Source organism: Mastigoproctus giganteus, chromosome 5 (genome assembly GCF_048544385.1).
Source record: "Mastigoproctus giganteus isolate SK-2022 chromosome 5, ASM4854438v1, whole genome shotgun sequence".
Taxonomy (NCBI): domain Eukaryota; kingdom Metazoa; phylum Arthropoda; class Arachnida; order Uropygi; family Thelyphonidae; genus Mastigoproctus; species Mastigoproctus giganteus.
The window spans coordinates 124,245,217-124,260,970 of NC_143579.1; the positions used below are offsets into that span (position 1 = coordinate 124,245,217).

Consider the following 15,754-nt stretch of genomic DNA (forward strand, 5'->3'; position numbering starts at 1 on the left):
ATGCATTTGTTTATATGACTCAGAACGTGGGTTAACTTGTCACAGCATCTCATCCAATTGTTGCATTACTTCGGCCATACACCCTTGGTTTGATTGTGTTTCAATCCATTTTTGTTGTTGCTTCAGCAGAATCGAAAATATACAGTTTTCCATATCCTGGCTTATTTGCCTCATTAGGATATAGCGGTGAGATCAAATGGTAAATCTCGCCATGTATTCAAAAACAGTATGGGCCATTTCCAGGCGGTAATTTAATATCTGTGCCCATTGATGCAAACGCCAATGCTGAGTTGTACTCTTGTATATGTTCTCTGTAGTTATTTGCTTCTTCACATGTATCCCCTGTAAGCAGCTCTAGTAATAGAGTAGAGTAGGTGTCTTAGACATTGAGTCAAATGAAATCTTTCCATCGTGACAGCATTTAGTGTATTCGGTCATGTCCCCAGTGTCTTGCATTGCAATACTCAACAGTTGTAACACGTTACATTGGCATTAGTAAAGGCATATGATGCAAGAAAGCAAGCTTATATAGCATCAGCCAAAAAAAAAAAAAATAAATAAATAACCTTCTTATTACACTCTAACACTCACCCCAAATGTTTGTCTAGTTCTGCCTTGAAGCTATTTAAGCTATCAACTTCTAAAACTACAAATGGAAGATTGTTCCAGCAACCAACCATCAACAAATGGAAGATTGTTCCAGCAATCAACCATCAACTGCCTCAAGGCAAACTTCTGTACATCTATCCTACAACTGTGTTTCCTCAATTTGAATTTATGCCCTCTCAGGCAATTATTCCGAGCAAGAGGAAGAATCTCCTCAGCATTGAGCATGCTCAAACCATTCAAGGCCTGATAGATGTATTCAAGGCCTCAGTCAGATCACCTCGCAAGTGCCTAGTCTCCAGACACTGTAATTTGCAAAACTTAAGCCTTTTATCGTAAGAGCAATCCTTTGTTCCATTCGCTAATCTTGTTGCATCCTTCTCTCTACTCGTTCCAGCAGCTGTATAACCTTTTAAAAATGAGGCCACCAGGCCTGTATACAGCACTCAAGGTGTAGCCTGACCATTGCCTTATACAAGTTGATAATTGCCTCCTTATCCCTGTATATCATTGACAAGACACCATGAGCAGACTGTCTGCACTGTTCAGAAAACTTAATATCTGACTGCACAATTACCCCAAGGTCCTTTTTACTCTACCACTGTCAGTGCAATACCACACAGTTGATACATTAGTCTGGCGTTACTGCTTTCCATATGCAGTACTTTACATTTGTCAATTTTAAACTTCAGTTTCCGCTTCTCAGCCCATCTGCTCAACACTTTTCTAAATCCTGTTGCAACAGCGTACTGTCAATAGTTTCATTAACAACCCTGCTGACCTTAGTATCATCTGCAAACTTAGACATTAAGTCTGATATACCATCATCAATATCATTAATAAATACAGAAACAACAATGGTCCCAACACTGAACCCTGGGGGACTCTAATGATAACATTAGTCCATGAAGGGCAGTGTCCATTGATTACCACTGTCTGCTCCCACTCAATCATCCTGTTATCCGTAGAAGCAGTTTGCCTCCAGTGTCACACTGCTCCAGTTTGTGTAGCAGTCTTCCATGTGCAACAGTATAAAAAAGCCCTTCTAAGATCCAAATATATTATATCAAAATTATTCTTTGCATATTGTTCCTCTGTGACCACATCATAGTATCCACAAACCCATGCTGGGTCCCAGCTATAACTTAAGTTTTGTCTAGATTATACTCCAGTGCTTCTTTAACCAGTGCCTTCATTAATTTCCATGGAGCAGAAGTTAAACTAACAGATCTGTAATTACTTGTGTTGCCTTTTGATCCTCCTTTGTGAATTGTGGTCACATTTGCACATCTCCAGTCCATGGATACCTCCCCTGAGTCCAAGGAAGCTCTCATAATTATGGCTAAGGGTTTGCTTACTTTCTTTGCTGCCTCCTTTAATATAACTGAATAGATCCCATCCACCCCAGGTGCCCTTCTTATGTTTATCTTCAACAATTTCTCCTCCACTTTGCTCTCAGTTATTACAAAATCATCTAGCTCACTGCCCGAGTTTAATTCACCTCTGGGATTCCCGTCCCTGAATAACTCCTCATGTGTGAAAGTAGATGTAGAATACTCATTTAGTTTGTTAGCTACCTGAGCAGGATTATCAATAGTTGAACCATCGATATCAAGTGGACCAATCTGATTCATCCCTTTCCTTCTTGAGTTTACATGAGTAAAGAACTCTTTGCTGTTTTTCTTTGCATCCGTTGCCAAAGATTTCTCATAATCTGCCGTTTCCTGCCTAACCTCCGTTTTAACTTGGTTACAAACCAGCTTATATCTATGATAGGCTTCTGTGTCACCTGTTAATTTCTATGTATCCCGTGCATTTTCTTCCCTGCCACATGTCTCATTAGTTCATCTGACATCCACTTAGGCCTAAACTTTGAACAATATTTCTTAGTTGGTGATATTTTCTAAAGCTCATTTCTGGAGGTCATTACCATAAAACAATAAAAGCAATTGGCACTTTCTGGTTTATTGGGCTTTTCTGTTAGCACAGTCTATTATAAACGAGTAGTAAACTTATTTCACTGGCAATAATACCGATAACTGGAATTCTGTGGGTTTTTATGTTATGGTATTATGTTGAAATGTGTTTCCCATCACTGAAATCTTCAATCATAAAAAAACAAATAAATTTTCATAATCTTCTCTTCATTCCTATTTACTTATTACAATGGTGAAGGGAAAGGGACCAATGGAAAGTGCAAGTGCTGTGGCAGTGCTAGGAAACAAAATAAAATTGATTTAGAAATGAAGATGATTAATTAAGAAGTATGAAGCAGGACAAAGTTTGTCATTTACTGCACGGAATTAGGTCTCACTGCTTCAACAGTGACTACTATTTTAAGGGATAGTGCACGTATAAAAGAACATGTTAAAGGATCAACGCATTTCAGATCAACAGTGATCACAAAACAGCGTTCAGTTGCTAAATCAAAGATGGAAATGCTATTAATAATGTTGATGATAAATCAGATTCAGAAGAAAGTGCCCCTGACTCCAATGGCCATTCAAACAAAAACAAGAAGTATTTTTGAAGATATTAAGGATAAGTACGGCGAACCCCAACCCAAGTTGCTTGTGGCAAGCAACGGGCGATTTTAATAAGTTCAAGCATTGCGCTGGTTTCCACAATGTTAAAGTATGCAATGAAGTTGCCAGTGCCAATTTTGCAGCTGCAGAGAAATTTTACGATGTGTTGGAAAAACACCCTTCTAAATCTAGATGGCCCTCAACTTCCACAGCGGTGTGCTTATCAGCTGGAGAGTTAATTCTGGCAAAGATGCTCAAAAGGTAAAACTTGCTGACATTATGCCTATCTCTTGTAATTTTATAATTTTGAAATTTTTGTAATTTTGTACACTTTTATAATTTGTCGTGTGCATGAGATAAAAAATTGAATAAATAATTCTAGGTACATGTTTGTCGAACATTTCATATTTGCTTCAGTCAAATTAGCTTCAATGTAATTTCCGAGTGCACATAAGCATTTAGGGAAATTATGACTTATGTAAAATTCTGACATGTAGAGTTCCACGGAATGGAACCATTACATAGTTCCGGTCAACCCTTCCCCATCTCTTCCGTCATGCAGTATGATTGATGACTTTTGAGGTTATAATGAACATTGTGGTGAGATCCAATTTTCCTTACATTTCGAGGGTACAGCTCTAAAACAGTGTTCGCTTGTCGGCCGCTAGTTAGTACACCAGACCAAACCTATTGGTAACTCTCTAGGAGGCTTCCGGATCAGATAATGTATAATCTTGCTACCTCTATTCTGCCAACTAGTGACTGGAGGGAGTCCGATTTGTTTTTGTTATTTTGGATTTTAGGAGCATTAGCAGCTAAGGCCATATTGCTCCAGGGATATACGGTGGTCATTCCCTGACCTTTCCACATCGTCCGTATTTGGTGGTCACGGGCTCGAACCCCGGTCTAATCAAGAAGCTCCTGGCCACGGAGGCGCTGTGGGAGTCCAAGTAGTGTGTATGCAGGGGGCATTGTCGAGGCCACGTTATGTCAAGGATCTGGGTATATTCTTACCATGTGTATGCCATATCCAAAAATTTCATTACTTCATACAGCATGTCCCACCCACATTTTCTTAAAATTAAATACATCATGAATTGTCAAACTAAAAGAGTAAGCTTCTCTGCGAAAGGATCTAAACCTCCAAACACTTCCTAATTCATTTCACAAATATACGTGGTCTCAATTCTAATCTCAATGATGTCCATTTCCACTTGCAGTCTACCAAACCCCACATACTTTTTCTGACAGAATCTCAGTTATCGGTTGATCCAACTACTACTCATCTCAGGTGCCCAAATTATTCGCTGTATGATTCCTTTCGCCTTAAAGATGGTACTTGTACATATGTTCATTCTGATATTGCTTGTCAGAGACTTGGTAATTTGGAATCTCCTCTTTTCGATCTTCTCTGGCTTAAAATCTCTCTACCTCATTTGTATCAAATTCATCTGTTGTCACTACCGTTCTCCCAACCCCACTAATCACTTGGAGCGCTTTGACTTCCTCTCTTTGCTCTCCAGTCCAACTCTCCTGACAGTGAGGTAATTTTCCTTGGTTATTTTAATGTTCAACTCCAGCCGGCTTCTGTTTTCTAGGCGCACCGACCCAGCTGGTCAAGATGATGAAGCTTTTGCAATTACTAATGACCTTGCACAGATTGTTCATTTACCTACAAGAATACCAGATGATGCTAGCCATACAGCCAACACGCTTGATCTTTTTCTCACAAACAACCCTTCTAAGTACACAGTCGAAGTGAGAGGTCCTTTAGGCACCTCAGATCACAGCTTGGTGATTGTCTCTTCTCCAATGGAACCTTTATCTCATGGCTATTCCCAATCTCGTATTGTTTGGCATTACAAGAATGCAAAATGGGATGACCTGCGAGATTTCTTTTCTTCTTTTCCTTGGTCAGGTTACTGTTTCAAAACTTCTGATGTCAACGTTTGCTCAGATCGTGTCAGTGAAATTATTCTTGCAGGAATGGAATCCTTTATCCCACACTCCACTTTAAAATCTCATCGTTTATCTATACCTTGGTTTTCCAATAAATGTGTTAAGGCTGTTCAAGAGAAGAATGTTGCATATCGTAATTGGCTTGTTTCTAATTCTTCAGTTTCATTTTCTGCCTACACCAAAGCTCGCAAGAATTGTAAAGCAGTTATTAATCAGTCCAAACTAGAGTTTGAACAGACTAAGAGTAGAAAACTTGCTTCTTGCCCTAATGGTAGCCAACCATTCTGGTCTCTTGCCAAAGCTTTTGGCCGCAACTTTTGCCCATCTCTGCTCCCACCTCTGTCAAAACCAGATGATTCTGTTGTCACTTCAGCCAAGGATAAAGCTGACCTGCTAACATCCCATTTTTCTTCCAACTCATGTATTAATGATCTTGGTAAAACACCTCCCACCATTCCCAACACGCTCCATTCAATGCCTCCTGTGGTCTTCCGCCAAAAGGATGTCAGAAGGATTTTGACGAATCTTGATACTAAGAAAGCTCTAGGTCCTGATGGTATTTCTCCACTTGTTCTCAAAACCTGTGCTCCTGAACTTACTCCTGTTCTTTGCAGCAATTTTTCACTTTCTTATTGCAAAGGTGTTTTTCCTTCTGCTTGGAAATTTGCTCATATCCAGCCTGTTCCTAAAAAGGGTGACAAATCTCTTACATCCAATTATCGTCCCATTGCAATTGCTTCTACTCTTTCCAAGGTAATGGAGAAATCAATTAACCGCAAACTCTTAAACTACCTAGAAACCTTCCGTCTGATCAATGATCTCCAGTATGGATTCCGTCAGTGTCGATCCACTGGTGATATTCTGGCGTATCGTGTTCGGCATAAAGGTCTTCTAAACAAGCTTCCGTCTTATGTTCTTGTTATTTGGTTTTTAGGAGCATTAGCAACTAAGGCCATATTGAACCGGGGTGGTCATTCCCTGACCTTTCCACATCCTCCGCATTTGGTGCTTCCATCTTATGGTTTGCCAACTGTTTTTTGTAATTGGTTATCCAGTTTTCTCTCTGATCGCTCACTGAGGATGATGGTAGATGGCTCTCTGTCTTCTAACTTCTCCACTGATGCTGGTGTCCTCAAAGGTTTAGTTCTTTCCCCCCACTCTTTTCCTCTTGTATATTAATGACCTTCCATTGACTGGAAATCTTATCCATAGTTTTGCCGATGATAACACATTGCATTCCACTTTCCATTTTGAGAAACCTTGCCCTGCTCAATCAGCTTCAACTTTTCGAAAATCTGCTACTAATTGTTTAAATGCCGATCTCCAGGTAATTCTCCAGTGGGGCAAAGACAACTTAGTTGATTTCAATCCTCCTAAAACTCAGTCTTGTCTTATATCTCGCTAAAAGGATTCTTCTGCTCCTATGCTTATCTTTGGTGACACTCGAATTTCTAGGCAAGATGATATATCTCTTTTGGGGATTACCCTGACTTCTATTCTCTCTTGGCACAAGCACATTACAAATATTACTTCCTGGGCATCTAAAAAACTTGGTTTTCTCTTTCGCTCTCGACGTTACTTTTCTTCCAAACAGCTAGTCACTCTGTACAAATCGCAAATCCGTCCTACCATGGAATATTGTTCCCACATCTGCGGTGGTGCCCCTACAATTTCTCTCAGGCTTTCAGGCTTCTTGATTCCATTCAGAAGAGAGCAGTTAGGTTAATTAATGATTCATCTCTAACAGTCTCTGCACTTGATGTCTCATAGACGTACCGTTTCTTTTGCACACCTCTTCTACAGATATTTCCGTGGGCACTGTTCTTCTGAATTGGCTTCTATAATTCCCGCTCTCTCTTTCAAAGCAGTCCGAACACATGCCAGCAACAGCCAACATCCATTTACTGTCCAACTTCAAACACACAGAATCAACTTTTCATCTTCCTCGTTTATTCATTCAACTGCCGTTTTCTGGAACAACCTTCCTTCATACGTATTTCCTGAAAATTACAGTCTACAGAAGTTGAAGTCCAATGTCAACAAATATCTTCTTTCATCTTCTCAACCGCCAACCCAAGCACGTACTAAGTACTATAGGTTCTAATACCTCTCATGTTTGGGGTTTACATAAAAAAAAAAAAAAAAAAATTCTGGGAGTGGCTGTATATACACAGAGAGAGAATCGGATCTAACAGGCAGAAAATTGATTAGAGATGCCTCAAAATAAAATAAATTACTTAGGGGTGCTATTATTAAAAAAAAGTCGAGAATCACTGGTTTAGACTGATGCCATGCGTATAGAAATATTAGTAAATAAAAGATAGTCGTGAAATATTCAGCAAAACCAGTGTCAGATATAAATATACATCAGTCTGATTTTATTTTAGTTTTGGTGAATTTATATTTTTGTGTGTGTCTGCTACTCTGATTGTTGTCGGAGGTTAATACGTTTCATTTTTCAATACACAAACTTGTCACATAACAGTCTAGCTATGGCCAGATGATCCTTTGATCCTCGCGTATAGCTTTCTGAAACCGGTATGTGCACTGGGAGTGACCCTTCCTGTAATTAGTGTTTATCCTGTGGTGTTCAGAGAGTGGAATAAGCAATGACCAGGCAGAGTAAAGTGTCTACTTCAAAGCATGAAATTTTGTTAAATTTATGGTTTTTGAGGTTCATTTGCTATTTTCACAACAACATTCTACCTTTGTCTGTTGCTTTGTTTCTGTACAGCCAACAGGCCCTAGACTCTGTTGCTGGTCATGAGTAATACATTTTATAATACTTTTATATGTACCTGTTCTGTTTTCGTTTGTGGTGGGAAAATTTGTTGCAAAGTTACTTAAAGGAGTAACTTGGGAAAAGAAACAAAAAAATTCAGCCAATCACAGAGATTTTCATTTTCTTTTATACCAGAGAAAGAAAGTTCTGCAGTTGTTGTCAAGCATCATGTACGATTCTGTGATTGATTCTGCATTTTCAAATGCAGTGATTCTACATTTTTGAGTTTCTTAGAACACAAAAAAAATTTACTCATTATCACCATTTTTTTCTGACTTGTGATATAGGTAAATTTATTATTCCAGTTTTCATTCACAAATTGTTGATTCATAATTTGTGAATGTGGACCATTCAAATTATGAATGATCCATGACGTTGGCGATCGTCAAACTTTGTCCAGTTTTGATACTAATATATATTAATTATTGCTGTAGATTTATTTACTTAATTTACTATTCTTTGCATTTTGTTACAAATTGACAACAATTTGTAATTTTATTACTCTGTCAGTAAATTTTTTTTTTTTTATTGAAAATTTGTTGGCTGGATCATTTACAAATCTGAGAAAGATATAATATGAATTTGCACTAACCACTCAGAATTCTTCAACTTCCTTTCTTTGAAACTTTCGTGATCAATGGCTCAAAGACGCCAAATTTAAGAACTGACTCTGCAAATTAGATTACGATTATTTAAAATGTTTTTGTAAATAATGTAGATCACACTGACAGCTAAATTAAATGATATTGAAATTACATAATAATCTTTTTGCTTTCTTGGGCAAATTTCTACAAATTCCAAAGGACGAGTTAAGAAAACACGCTGTGGATTTAGAAATCGCACTTTCAGATGCTAAAATCATTGAGGACAATGAATTGGTCAAGTCTTTGAAGGTGGCAGATATTGATGGCCATATGCTAGTTGAGGAAATAGAAGCACTGAAACCAAATTCTTCAATAATTGTGTTTCGAAAATACTTTAAATATTTTAAAATTTCTCACAACTAATGAAAGAGCCACTGGATTTCCGAATTTATTCATATCGCTAAGAATATTTTTAATGATTCTGTGACTGGAGCATCAGGAGAAAGAAGCTTTTCCCGATTAAAGTTAATTAAAACATATTTGAGATCGATGATGTTTCAAGTGAGACTCACAACCTCTTGCAATTTTATCCATTGAAAGAGAAGAAGCAAGGAATTTAAATTTTGAGAAAGTTTGAAAGATTTTGCCAATAAAAGGGCAAGAAAAATATCCTTCTGATTAGTTTTGTTTATATTATCAAAATGTCTGGTCAATTGTTAATAAATTGTAATAAGAAATAATGAATTATAAATAGTTTTAGTTTTTCGTTATTTCAAAATATTGAGGGGTTAATATTGAATTTTTCAGGGGCCCCCTCCAGCATGCTCCAATTGGCACTGCATTTGCTAAGACCAGTACTAGTTAAAATCCTCCATTATTAGACAATCTGATTTACTGGCCCATTCTATTTCTCTGTACAATTGTTTGTTGTACTCGTCAGAGTCATTAGGCCTATAACACACTCCTACTCTCAGCTTTGCTTTCCCAGTGCTTATGTCATACCAAACTGACTCAACATTGTTTTATATATTGGTTATGTATAGTATACTAGTTTTTCAAGGCAGATCTGGCATTTAAATTCTGTTTAACAAATTAAGCTCATTATCACGAGTTCCTTTAGAGGTTTCATTAGGCTAACTTGTTACATGTGCCATTTTGCAGAAACAGTATTCCTCTGGTACCGTGGCATCTTGCTCTTTATGGACTTTATGGATTAGAAGAGTAACATATTTTAGCTTATGTAACGTCAAGGTAATTTAAAAAAAAATTTTTTTTTTTATTGTTTTAGATACAGATAAAGGACACAAGGGAGGAATGGTCAGTGAGTAGTTTTCAAAAATTGAAAAAACAAATTTTCAGAACTACTTGCATGAAAAATGGTGCAAATAAAATTATCTGGTTTACCTCATTTTAATCATACGACATTTGCTTATTACATAATTGTAGAGTCAGTTCAATTTTGTTTGAGAGCAAAGTGGGATTTTTTTATCCAGGTATTCAAAGCTTATTACATAAGGACAACATTTTCTGAGGCTACAACAAGCATGGAAGATGGATCAACAGAGCAAGGGAAGATGGATCTGTGGCAATTTTGGAATACATTTAACATTTTTGTTGGAATATGCAATATTTCAAGAGCCTGCAATGATATGAGCGAAGTTTGGAAAAAACTTCTAAAACATTCTGAGCTTAACAACAAAAGCTATAGCATCAGAAGGGGGGGAATTCCCATTTCACCCCTCCATTTACTCTAAAAGTTTGTCCAGTTCTTCCTTGAATTTATTTAAGCTATCAACTTCCACAATGACAGATGGAAGTTTGTTAAAGAAATCTATTCTACAACTGTCTTTCCTCAATTTGAGTTTATGACCTCCTCAGGTTTGTAATCTGAGCAAGATGAAGCATTCAGCCTGCTCAACCCATTCAAGGCCTTAATGCTTCATTCAGATCACCTTGTAGATGCCTAGCCTCGTGATGCTGCAATTTGCAGAACTTAAGCCTTTCTTGGTAAAAGGATCTTTCGTTCCCCTTGCCAATCTCGTGCCCTTCTCTTTACTCATTCTATCAACTCTACATCCTTCCTAAAATGAGGCCTCCAGACTTGTACATAGTACTCAATGCGTGACCCGACCATTGTCTTATACAAAGGAAAAACACCTCCTTTTCCCTACTAGCAAAATTCCTGTTTATCGTTGTCAACACCCCCAAGACCTGCTCTTGAAGCCTGTCTGCACTGCTCAGAAAACTTTATCTGACTGCACAATTACCCCCAGGTCTTTTTCATTCTGTACCACCCTGAATGTAGGGTGGTACAGAATGAAAGTGGTTTCTCTGGGGTTACTGCTTCCCATATGTAGTACTTTGCATTTGTCATTGTTAAACTTCAGTTGCCACTTCTCAGCCCATCTGTCCAAGTTTTCTAGATCCTGTTGTAGTAACATACTGTCATTAATGTCATTAAAACCCTGCCAACCTTTTTTTCATATACAAACTTGGACATTAAGTCTGATATACCTTCATCAATATCATTGATAAATATATAAAACAACAGTGGACCCAACACCAAACCCTGAGGAACTCCACTAATAACATTAGTCCACGAAGAGCAGTATCCATTGATTACCACCCTGTCTTCTTCCACTCAACCATCTTTTCATCCATTGTAGCAACTTGCCCTTAATGCTATACTGCTCCATTTTATACAGTAGTCTTCCATGTGCTACAGTATCAAAAGCTTTACTTAAATCCAAGTATATGATTTCAAAATTTTTTGTATCAGGTTGGTTTGTGACCACATCATAGTATCCAATCAAATTGATCAAACAACACTTCTCTTTAACAAACCCATGCTGTCTCTGAATTATTACTGCAGTCTTGTGTAGATGATCTTGAAATGCATCTTTAACCAGTGACTCCATAATTTTCCCCAGATCAGAGGGTGACTCACGTCACCCTCTGATCCCCCTTTGTGAATTGGGGATACCTTTGCACATATCCATGTGGACTTCCCCTGACTCCAAAAATGCTCTCATAATTATGGCTAAGTGTTTGCTTACTTCCTTTAATATGCTGCAATTTCTTCCATAAATTGCAGCATATTAAAGTATATTAAAAGTCAGCATATTAAAATCGAGAGATGTTGCAATTTGCAGAACTGAAGTCTTTCTAGATGAGAGCACCCTTTTGTTCCCTTAACCAGTCTGGTTGCTCATCTTTGCACCTGTTCCTGAGATCTACATCTTTCCTAAAGTGAGGCCTTCAAACCTGTTTACAGTACACAAGATGCAGCCTAACCATGGCCTTATACAAACGGATAATCACCTCCTTATCCCTTCTAGCAGAGTTTCTGTATATCATTGACAAAACCCCGTGAGCTGTTCTTGCAGCTTGTGTGCACTGTTCAGAGAATTTCATATCTGATTGCACAGTTACCCCCAGGTCTTTTCATTCTCCACTACCCTAAGTATAGTACCACACAGTTGATAAGTTACTCTGTGGCTACTATTACCCTTATTCAGTACTTAACATTTGTGAATGTTAAACTTCAACTGCCATTTATCAGCCCATCAACCCAATTTTTCAAGATCTTGTTGCTAGCTCACCCTTATGACTGTCATTAACCGCCCTGTTAACCTTTGTATTATTCGCAGATTTAGACAATAAGCCTGATATACATTTATCAGTATCGTTAATAAATATTTAAAACAAAAATGGGTCCAGCATTGAACTGTGGGGAACTCCACTAATAACATTAATCTATGAAGAGCAGAGCCCAGTGATAACTTATCTCTGTCTTCTTCCACTTAACCATCCCCATATCCATAGCAGTAACTTGCCCTTAATGCAATATTGCTCCATTTTATGCAGCAGTCTTTTATGTTGTTGTTGTTTGGTTTTTAGGACTTAGCAACTAAGGCCATATTGCTCCGACGTTATGTGGTGGTCATTCCCTGACCTTTCCGTATCCTCCGTATTTGGTGGTCGCAGGCTCGAACCCCGGTCTAATCAAGAAGCATGTGCTACGCACTGCCAACCTGGCTACAGAGGTGCCATCTTTTATGTGCAGCAGTATCAAAAGCCTTCCAGAAATCCATGTATATAATGTAAAAATTATTTTTTGCATCCAGATCCTTGGTCACTGCATCATAGTAACCTATCAAAATTGGTTGGCAAGACTGCCTCTTAACAAAATCATGATGTGATTGCAGTATAATTGCATGCCTGTCCAGATGGTTCTGCCTTACTTCTTTAACCCAGTGATTCCGTTATTTTTCCTGGAACAGATGTTAAGCCAGTGGTGTGCTTGAGCCAGCTCGCACCAGCTTGTTGTTAAGTTTTGAAGAATTTTACAAGCTGGCTGTTAAACCAGCAATGGCTAGCGACATTTGGGCAATAAACTTTTATATGGTGACACAGAAAATCCAGCTGGGGCATGATTACTTCGGCATCCTTTGTGCTTCCTTTGTCCCACCCTTTCCTTACGGGGCAGCCTGTGTAGAGATTATCTCGGCTAGCAATTTTATAGGAATATTATTTCCAACAAACACCCTGCTTCAGTTCTGTCCTGTTTTCAAGGGTTGTTTGTTCGTCGGGATGAAAATTACCCTGGTTAAATTAACAAATTTTTTCTATGATTTCTATTCTATCTACAAAATTGAAACTCAATATACATAAACTTTAAAATTCAGAAAAATCTATTAATTAATGTGCAAACATGAAAAATGTATGTTCAATTATCCGTTTTCTAATTATTCCCAAAAAAACAATCAGACATTGATCTTGATTATAGAACATGTCACTCAATTTGTTTGAATTTTCCGTGTGTGTGCTCTGCTGGATAAAGGGAATTAAGTTACACAGAGCAGTGGGTGATGCGGAAGGCCCCGTCACTCACGAGAGTGATACGGGGGGGGGGGGGTGCACAAAACTGTTTCTTGCCATAAGAAACATCCGAAAAAATTGCAATGAATTGTTTTTGAAAAACAAAAAGATTGTATTTCCTTTCTTCAATGTGTATTGCATTTACTAACACAAAATCAAGGAAATTCATCTTTTCATCCACTAACACAAAAAATGGTGATGTGATATTCATCACCATAATATTAAGGATATTCATCCACTAACACAAAATCAAGGAAATTCATTTATCAGAAGCCACACTGGAAATGGAGAAAACTGGTGTAAAACTTATAACACTGCAATACACATTTAATAAAAGAAAAGAGTGCTTTATTGCAGTTGTTTTTAGGGAACAATATCAGTACAGGACATTTTCTGGATGTATATTTTTTCTTCTAGCAAAATTTCTAGAAAATATTTCTATTGATAACTGTGTTATAAACTTCGAAAATTGGTGTCAGAGGAACTTCGCAAGAAAATTTGTAATATCAAACAGTGGCGTAACCAGGATTTTATGTCAGACATTCACAAAAAAAGATGCTAATGCTAATCTACCTGTTATTTTTATTTTTGGTTTTAAATAAGAGGTGCCTGAATATCTGTATTACAAAAACATTATATTAAATGTGTAATTAATAACAACAAACTATTTTATGAATGATTATTTTATTAATATATTTAGTACATTTTTTTATTCTTTACATATATATGATATGTTGTATATAATATCGGTGTAGATACGCCATAGTTTACCCATAAATTAAACTACGTACGTAGTGTGAAGGCATCGTTTTTAATTGTATCTTATATTGTAACTACTTTCACAATAGATACCAGGTATTGCACTACTTCGAATAAGTAACACTTCTCTAGTAGAAAAGACTACTGCTATTTATTCTCTGTGGATACCACCACCCAGACAGTTACCATTTCAAAGCTGTTGGCTTATCATCGGTGGGTGAGCAGGTATCCTGATAATGCAAACATGCCATCACAGTTGCAAAGTGGTTCCACAATATGAGAGATGCCAAATGGTGTACAGAATGATACAATATTTGAAGATTCAATGCGTGAGGCATAATATGATATGGGTTTAAATTAACCATATAATATCAGTGTAGATATACCATAGTTTACCCATAAATTAAACCACGTACGTAGTGTGAAGGCATCGTTTTTATTTATAAAATATATCGTATTTATAAAATATAAGCAGTAGCTATACAATTACAAAAATAAACATGTGAAACAAAATGAACTGCAAAAATAAAATGAAATTTTTTTTTTTTTAAATTGATTTGTAATTGAAACTTGTCATTATTTTCTTTGATGTCCTTTGAATAACATCGTCTACACTTTATGTATTACTTGATTTTATCAACTTATGACTCTGAATTGTAGAGGAATTCTTTGAGTTTGGCTTTGGTAGGCCTAACTCAGATAACTTTGAATTAATTTTCAAAGCAGTTTTTTGCTGCCATCTACGAGGGGCACTTGAAAAGTTTGTGACTTAAGTATGAAAGGTAGTACAGTGTTAAAATTTTCTGTTCTTAATTGTAACACTTCACCAACATTCATGCAGTTTTAATACGAGGGGTTTCCGAAAAGTAAGGTAACACATTTTTTCTTAATAATGGTGAAAGGGAATGAGATGAAACGCGGTGGACAGATAGACCTGTTAATAATGTTCAAAAAGACTGCCAGTGCATTGTTGCGGTACTGTTGCCTCACAGCAGATCTAGTTGCAAAATGGTGGCTACCGTGCGAGTGTGGTAGCCACCATGTGGTAGCCATCCAAAACAGGTGTTCATGAAGTTATTAATTTTTTGCAAGCAAAAGGGTCTTCACGAAGTGACATTCACTGCACACTGGTTGCTGTGTATGGCAAAAAGGTGATGACAAAAAAGCAAGTGTGTTTTTGGTGCAATGAATTTAAAGCGGGTCATGTTGACATTGAAGATTGACATCAGGCGTGCAGGCATCAGTCATGGCCATGGTGTTCTTGGGTCGCCAAGGCATTCTGTTGGTGGATTTCTTGCCAAAGGGAGGAACAGCCAATGCACAGCTTTACTGTGCAACGTTGGAAAAACTGAAAGTCAACATTCATCGGAAACGACCAGGACTCCTGACAAGCGGTGCGATTTTGTTGCACGACAACTCAACTCCACATACTGCCTTCACCACTTTTGAATGTTGTGTCGTAATCGTTGGGAAATTGTCATATCCCCCCTACAACCCAGACTTAGCACCTTCAGACTTCCATTTGTTCAGCCTCTGAAAAAACACCTTTCAGGAAAGCATTTCACCATGAGTGAGGAGGTTCATCAGACGGTGCAATGTTGGTTACTGCATGTGGGCACGGACTTCTTCAGTACTGGTATTGATAAACTGATCCATCG

The 15,754-nt window shown here is 37.6% G+C and overlaps 1 protein-coding gene across 4 annotated transcripts in view; it reads left to right on the forward strand.

Annotated features, from left to right (window-relative positions):
• Positions 1-15,754, forward strand: part of LOC150085682 (heme A synthase COX15) — a 178,730-nt gene that overhangs the window by 16,172 nt on the left and 146,804 nt on the right. The window contains exon 1 of one of the 4 annotated variants that reach the window (XM_090374185.1): positions 3,273-3,392. The exons of the other annotated variants lie outside the window; for them this stretch is intronic. Within the exon in view, the coding sequence (XP_090230311.1) occupies positions 3,324-3,392 (69 nt within the window). The 5' untranslated portion in view covers positions 3,273-3,323. Of the gene's footprint in view, positions 1-3,272; positions 3,393-15,754 lie in introns of those variants that run through there. 4 annotated transcript variants of the gene reach the window in all.